The 8052-nt window shown below is 42.7% G+C and overlaps 1 protein-coding gene across 4 annotated transcripts in view; it reads left to right on the forward strand.

The window, feature by feature from the left end:
* Positions 1-8052, forward strand: part of LOC120820195 (A-type potassium channel modulatory protein KCNIP2) — a 56341-nt gene that overhangs the window by 38380 nt on the left and 9909 nt on the right. Inside the window, exon 1 of one of the 4 annotated variants that reach the window (XM_078105002.1) lies at positions 6122-6633. The exons of the other annotated variants lie outside the window; for them this stretch is intronic. Within the exon in view, the coding sequence (XP_077961128.1) occupies positions 6528-6633 (106 nt within the window). The 5' untranslated portion in view covers positions 6122-6527. Of the gene's footprint in view, positions 1-6121; positions 6634-8052 lie in introns of those variants that run through there. 4 annotated transcript variants of the gene reach the window in all.

An 8052-nucleotide genomic window follows, 5' to 3' on the forward strand; every position in this document is an offset into this window, starting at 1 on the left:
TATATTACGTTAATTCAATACATATAACAGGATTTGTGGCATATGTGACAATTTGAAAACCCATGATATAAACACACCCATAAAAGTAGTAGATATGGTTGAACCATCAATAATAGTGAATACAGTTGGAGGTTTGTTGCGTTCATATTGTAAAAATCTAACTAAAATGTTAAATGAAATTGGAGGAACCAACCCTGAAGAATACCAGCATCAACTTCAGCAGTTGTACTACCCAGAAATGGACATGGACAATGGACACTAAGGACATAGAGACAGCTGATGGGTCACATGAGTGAACAAAGAGGTCAATAGTGAGAAAACAAGCAGTCATTGATCATGGCTATGACCCATCGTGTACCCGCTGGCAACCATTGATTGAGACAGCCTTGAAATAGAAATCTTTCCAGACAACGACAGTATGTTTACCTCAAAGATGGGAGAACAGCAGGACCAGGATTAGATACAATCCCCTGGCAGGCATATGCGGCTCTTCCAACCCCAACATGGGCTGCATGCATGTATTTCTGTGAGTGTGTATGTGTGCCTTCTCTGCAGAATACTGATGGCCACCATAGCCTGCAGGGTCGTGATAACGAGGTTTGTCATGTCCGCAAGGTCTTGTAATGCCAGAGAGCGAGAGAGCACGTGGTCTACCGTGTGTGCACGTTGCCGCGTGTGCTTTGCATATGGATCAATGCATTCACTTGCACTATATAATAGATGAAATGGGAATGTTCCTCTTTGTCGGTTTTACCAATGCATGCAGCAGACTGAAAATGGACACAGCAGACGTGCGTGTCTGTCTGTGTGTGTGTGTGTGTGTGTGTGTGTGTGTGTGTGTGTGTGTGTGTGTGTGTGTGTGTGTGTGTGTGTGTGTGTGTGTGTGTGTGGCTTTGTGTGCTCGTAGAACTGGGGAATGTGTCGTGTCTATTTCTCTCTTGCCCACCCTCGCTGGTGGCCGTTGACAGGTTTAACACAAGCGAGTTGTTGGAGACACTCACAGCTCTGACTCCTGTCCTCGCCCCACAAATCGCCTTAAAATAACAGTAACGCGAACAAGCCCTTGAGATGACATCTACAGTTTTTTCTTTACCTCCACAGTTTTCTATATATCTCTTTCCCTTATGTAAACCTCTGTTTTCACATATTGACTCGTAAACAAATCGCCCTTAATGTTTGGACACGTACCTTATTTGTGTGTATTTTGGTTTTCATGCTTACTCATCAATAGTGCCCCATCCACCCTCGGTGACTTTGCAGAGTTTTGTGCACACAGTGAAGGCGGATGTGTCCTTCGGTAGATCCAGTAGGTTGGATCGTTTTGTTCCCTTTTTGATTAGCTGGTGTTTGATCAGCTGATGATTCTGCATAGCGACACCACCACGTGATTGTTGTCACTGTCCTGTTTTTCATACAGATACATTCATTTGGACTCAAATAGATGGACTATGCGGCCCAACAGCAATATTTGCCTTTAACTCTGCTGAGCCAGTCAAAATTGAAGAATTCAGTAGGCAGTTTTCAGCAGAGGCGGTGGTGGAAAATGTGCACGTGCTGTACTTAGTAGATTAATTGTAAAGGCCTGCAGACCTTTTGCTGCACTGCCAGAACAGGACAGTCCCGCCAGGTCACTGGACAACCCAAGGTCTTTTTTAAAGATCTTTTACCTTTGATGTACATTAAACTTGTGACTCTTCAGTTATTACATCGTCTCGCCAACCACCACAGACCTCGGCTCTGTGCCAGGCTGTACGTGTGCTTCTGTTAAAGGTGAAGCTAAGGACTTGCTGCTTAGATGGTGAACTTGGCACTGGAATAAAATTGCCGCATACTTTTAATAGTTTATTGGATTTGGACAGAGCATTTGAAAGTCACAGGTAGGGCCGTCTACCACACAATTCTATGCATATTCAAGTCTCTGTGTGCACTTGAAATACTTTGAAGTGTCTGTGAATACTTTAATATACACTGACCTCTAGTGGAGGTTGATTGAAGTTGCTCTTGTTTGACTGAACATACTCTATTTTAAGATACCTCATTTCCTAATGCACCTTCCTTTCCATTATATTATTTTCACTATCCAAAATCAACTCTTTTTTCATTTCTAATTCCTCTGTAACTGTCTGCTGGTCCTTTTATTCCTTCTTTTCCATTATTTTTCATTTCTCCCAGTACATTTCTTTGCAATCCACCACCTGTTCCTTGGCACGTTGCATTCAGTTTGAGGTATGAATAATACATTTTGTTTTTAACTTTGTTGTTTTTGTACTTGCATGTGGGCTTGCGGAGATATTTAATACATTGTTATCTGTATATCTCTACAGCCGTGTTGCCTTTTCGCTGTAGCGGCATATATTCTTGTATGCTGCTCGGGGCCACGCATGTCACGGCTCATCATCTATTACGTGTCTCCTCATGAGGCACAACAGCAACTATTAACCCCAGTTAGACATACGTTACACATAAATGAAAGACATAAAAGACCTCATTCACATCAGTTCAATGGTTAGTTTGTAGTAAAGATTTCAGGATTAATTTCCCAGCAAATATTGTGGTACAGTAGAATTATAAAGTAGTGGAAAATATAAATGCTCAAGTAAACTTCAATTACCTCAAAATGGTGCTTAAGTAAGATGGAAGCGATTGCGTGATTTGACCCACTGTGAGACTCTGATTATCTCTGAGTGCAGCATTCTCATAACACACCTGCTGAGCGGTGATCGTTATCACTCCTGTGTGGATTGTTTTCTCTGCGGGCATCCTGAGTGACACTAAGGACGCCTTTGTGCACTCATCATCATTTCAATGCTCCCACTGACGTATTGGCTCTTTCTGAGGGAAGGTAAGTCGCACAGCAATGAAAAGCTTTGAGCTTAATGCTAAATGCATCTTTTGACCCGTCAGTTCCCAAATGTTCATCATCAGGAAGAAATTGCTTGTTAGTCTCTTTGCTCTGGATTTCAGACTCCTGTAGTGTTTGCCGGATTGACAGAAGGTATTGGGATCAAGTTTGATCTTCTCGTTTAAAATAAACAAGCCTGTGTGAGCATGCGTGTGTGGAAAACTACGATGAATGTTTGCCCTATTTCAATAGTTTATTATTAATATTTGCCCCAAGTGCCCACTAGATGTCCCAGACTAGCTGACCAAGGATTAAAAACGTTGACCCGTCTCTTCCCTCTTTGTATTATACCTGTATTGATTGTCTTTGCGGCTCAGCTCACAGTGTGGCCTGGAAACTAATGTCCGGCAGGGGCATCAGTCTTGTAAGTCTGTATACTCGTTTCAGCCCTCATGTGACGTTGTTGCTTTTTGAGTTCCCTCTCTTTCTTTTCAAGTTTTATTGAGTCAGAGATCAATAGTCATGTTCTCCAAGTAGCACATTATGTGGATTAGATCATTTAGCATGCAAGGATCGATGCAGCATGCCACAGCCGTAGCAGATTTATTGTCAATATGTTTTGACCGTCTTTGCTGTGGAAAAATGTATTTCTTTGTACTACAACAGAAGAATGCTGCAGCGCTGCATTCTGTCATAAATCTCCCTTTTGCTTCAAGTCCCTTTCTGTTTATCTCAGATTTCATAACATACCCCTGAAGCCTTAGGTTTGGCTACAGTACAACCAGTGTAAAATACTAATGTATGAGTGAAAAAAGCCTCTTCAGTCATAAAACCTATGAACCCACCAGCACAAATGTGAACAACACTCCCCATTGTTTAGCGACTAACAATTGACCGTCTTCTGACAGGAAGTTAGAAAATGTATGTTTTTCTTTTAGCTGAAGCTGACTGATAATAAAAGTCCTTTTGGAGACAAAGGATGGAACACATGTTTGTGTCTTTTCACCTTGAAGAACGTCATTATTCTGAGTGGTCTCATAAGGCCACGCAGGCATTACTCATCTTAAACGCATTGAGAAAGCAGGCTCCTCCCTGCTGTTATTAATACTTTCTTTTGACAAACCCCTTCACATGAAAAACTTCCCGTAATATTTCAAAATAAAATGCTCTTATACTGGCAAGATGCCAAAACCTGAATTTGAGTTTTATTTGAGTGCAGCTCCACTGTCTGTTAAGATGAAGAAAGGAAATCTCTCATTAACTGAAGTCGTGCAGAAAATACCTTTTTTTGTGTCTTAAGAATTCAAGCAAGTACCAAAGCAGTAATTTATTTATACTAACTCTATAATAAAAATAATTAATTTTTTTAATTAGATTTTTCTTTTGTTTATATTATTCTATTGGTGCTCATTTTCTTTGCCTTTTTTTTTTAATTCTCTGAGCACTACAGTAAGCAGATCTGTTGCACTGGTAGTTTTTTTTTAAACCGTGGTTAATACTGAATGTGTAGATTTGAGGAAAAATCGAGAATAAAGTGTTGGGAGGAGAAAAATATAAGTGTTGAAGACGCATCTGCAGGTCCAATTTTCTTTCATGACAGCCAGAATAAGCAGAAAAATCTTCCAGGAGGGGAGAGGTGCTGCAGGGTAATGAAGAATAGATGCCTCTTCCTTCTATTCTTTGCAAATTGCCACACAGAGGGACCTGACCTTAGTTACTCAGTCTTTTCGGTTTGTCCTTTCTTTGTTGCTTCCGGTTTTGTTTCTGTCCATCTTATCTTACTTCCCATTACTCTCCGCTTCCACCGTGTCTCATGCAAAAGATCCGCTTCGCCTTTTCTTTGCCTCCGCCTCCCCGTTTCTCCCCTCAAATGACAACAATAATAAACAAGGAGGCAGAGAAATTTTTTTGTAAGAAGCTCATAATCCCCCCCCCCCCCCCCCCCGCTCACCCCCCCCCCACTCTGTGTCTCGTTTGAGTGTGTGTGGTTTAATATGCAATGGGAGCTCAGCTAGAATACGGCGGTACACAGAGGGAGGTGCGCGGGTCTACGATGACGTGTTTGTTTGCATGCACGCCATATTTAAGTAGAGTGACATATGATTAGGTTTCCTGTCGCCTTTCACAATGCATGTGAGAACACATTGACCCACGTGGCTGTTTGTGTGACGTAGTTCTCCGTAATGAGGCCGGCTGCTGTATAGCCCAGTTGGCACGAGGGGATGCAGTCATATTTGTTAAAAACCTCCCTGTCTTTATCACAGCTTTTTTCTCTATCACAAAAATCCTTAAGGAAGAACACAGTAGGACAAAAGGTGAACATCACAGTCAGGTTCACTGTCTCAACTGCCGTCCCCCAATGGTTGGTAGCTGCTAAGAGGACATGCGTGTGCAGAAGGGTTCCTTTATTGACAATTCACTACTTACTCATTTCTGTGTTATGTCCCAAAATCACCCCAAGAACTATATCTTGATCCTTTCAGTTTATTTGTTCTCATCCAGCAGTTTAAAATAACCTTTTTATGTTTGTTTTTTTAGTGATTGTGATTTGCTCTGAGTCAGTTAGTTGGTTAATACATATATAACACCTCTCACTAGACACAAATACAACACTACAGAAAGGCAATTTTATGATGCTTGTTGAACAGGAAACATTTCAGCTAAAAAGTTGACTATAATTTCCCACAGCATCAATTAGTGAAAAGGGGATTTGTTCATATTAAAGTAACTGCTTGTGAACATAATTAAAGCTTTTCCGCTCTTGTTTATCTCACATCGTTTTATTTTTCTCTCGGCAGAGTAACAGGAGGATACTGTTGTTGTTTAGCTTCTATTTATGTCATCTTTAATGTTTGTGTTCGCTGTGACGAAGCCAAACATCTTTTGCCCGTTGAGCTCCGATAGCGACACATTCAAAAGGTCGAAGAGACATTTCATCGACCAGCAGCCACACAGGCTCCAAAACAGATGCGGCAATATCCCTACGGTGAAAGCACACATTTGATATGGTACTTTACTTCAGATGTAAACATAGTTTCTCCCCATTACTCAAATCTGGCTTTTAGCACTCTCTTCCAGTTACCAAGAAATCAAATAAGGCAAATCGATGAAGGTAATGTCCCTGGAGAAGGAGGATATACCTCCACTCTCTCACCCAACCAAACAATCTGTTATACAATGTGTGTGTGTGTGTGTGTGAGTGTCTCTCTCTCTCTCTCTCTCTCATTTTCTATGTCATCTCCAACTCTCCTATCTGCCGCCTCTCCCCCTTTCTCCCTCACAACACTCACTTCCTGACAACCACTGCCAAAGGACTAGCAGGCGCAGCACATCCCAAGTTTCCATTACTCAACAGGGGCCTGAAAGAAGAAGAAGAAGAAGCCGTTAATTCCAGCACAGGTGTTGTGGCAGTCTGGCGCTCTGCGTTGCTGCCTGTGGCTCCAGGAGTGTGGCCTCCTACGGGGATTAAGAGGGGTCGCCTGGAGCCAGATTTTTTTGGGAGCTTGGCAGCTTGCTTCATTTCTTGTTTCCAATACTGACTTGATGTTATCGCCAGTCTTCTATTCCTGAATTACAATGGTGGAAGAGGTGTTGAGGTCGGGTACAGTTGGACAGGTGGTCGCCGGCTAGCCCGACCCGGCCCGGTGACACGGTGCTGTGCGATGACGTGCCGCGCGCCCCCAGGATGTTGAGTCTGGACGGCTTGGAGGTGATCGCCGTGCTGGTGGTCATGTGTCTCTTCATCAAAGTTCTGGAGCAGTTTGGGATGTTCGAGCCGGTTGGAGGGGAAGGTAATGGTCTGTCTCTTGGATTTAATGGTTTGTTAGCGGGACGATAGCGGTCCAGTCAAATCATTTCCGCAGACTGTATAGGTGGGATTGGTGTAACAAAGTGTGCAGCCCACTGCGGGGCCCATTAAGTCTGCAGGTCTGAGGGTTTGTGTTACCTGTGCCCTCTTTTTGTTTGTCTTTTTCTCTCCTTGTCTTTCTTTTTCTCTCTCTCTGTTTGATACACACACACAGACACACACACACAGAGTAACTTTAGCTGACTGCGAGGCCTCCCTTTGCCCCAGGGTGTGTGCTTTTACCCATTAATCGATAACACTATGGACGGAGTGGGTCTGAGTGCTGTGTAGAGAAACTCGTCTCACTCTCTGTACTCCCATTAGCCTTTTTTTTGTGGTTAACTCTGCCTGTAAATTAAGAGTTGACTGAAAAGGTTGTTCTCCCCCAATGGCAGCCCCCCCCCAGCATCTGTCACCATGTACCGAGGCCTTGTTTGGACTGTTTTATCTGGATGGATTTAGGGGGGACGATGCGCGGGTCAATCTACTTTATCTTGTTCATACTCTCTTATCATTTTTCAGTGACAATAGAGAAGACGGGACTCTTATCTCCTGTGTTTTTCTTAGTTTGACTGCTCTTTGGGCCTTATGTGCTTTGGGCATTTGGTAAAAGCTGCACCCTGACAGGGTACTTGGTTTTCTTTTCATTTGAAAGAATGTGCTCTTCTAACCTCATTTCAAGTCACCATCTAAAGGGAAGGCATGGGGCCTATAGTGTGTTACCATTTAAACACACTGTGTAGATTAGAAATGAGATGAGTCCGAGTCTCTGATGCAGCGTCTGGACTGCACCCAGAAGCCAAGCTGAGCCAACAGCTCTGTCATAAACTCAAAAATGTCCCCTTGGAAAGCTATGGTCAATATATGCTTCATCTCTCAACACAAACACACAAACAAACATACATACACACACTATCTTTAGACCATTCTTTATGAAATATGGCAAAGTAGTTTGTTGTTTTGTGTGCCTACTCCCGTGTGCCTACTTGAGCTAATGAATTTTCCCTTTAACGGAGGAACTGAGTAATACAGCGTCTCCGCCATCTGCAGAATCATGTGCTCACTAAAAGGATTGTAGCTAAAGTGCAGACCATATAAGGGCATGTGATTTATACACTTGGTACACACATGCTATACGTACCATTTGCTTCAAAATACTGGTGATGGCACAACGTGATTAGTTGGCCCGACCATTTGTTGCCGTGTGAAACTGTAAAAGATGTTATTTCATCCTCACGTGTGATCCGTCCGCTTTCATAGCCGAGCTCCGACAGGCCAGCTTCAATCCTCTATTCCACATCGTTGTGTAACTGGTTGTTTTAGTTTGTTTGACCTGTTGAATTTAATAGCCAAGTCTTGTGCG

Source organism: Gasterosteus aculeatus, chromosome 6 (genome assembly GCF_964276395.1).
Source record: "Gasterosteus aculeatus chromosome 6, fGasAcu3.hap1.1, whole genome shotgun sequence".
Classification (NCBI taxonomy): Eukaryota; Metazoa; Chordata; class Actinopteri; order Perciformes; family Gasterosteidae; genus Gasterosteus; species Gasterosteus aculeatus.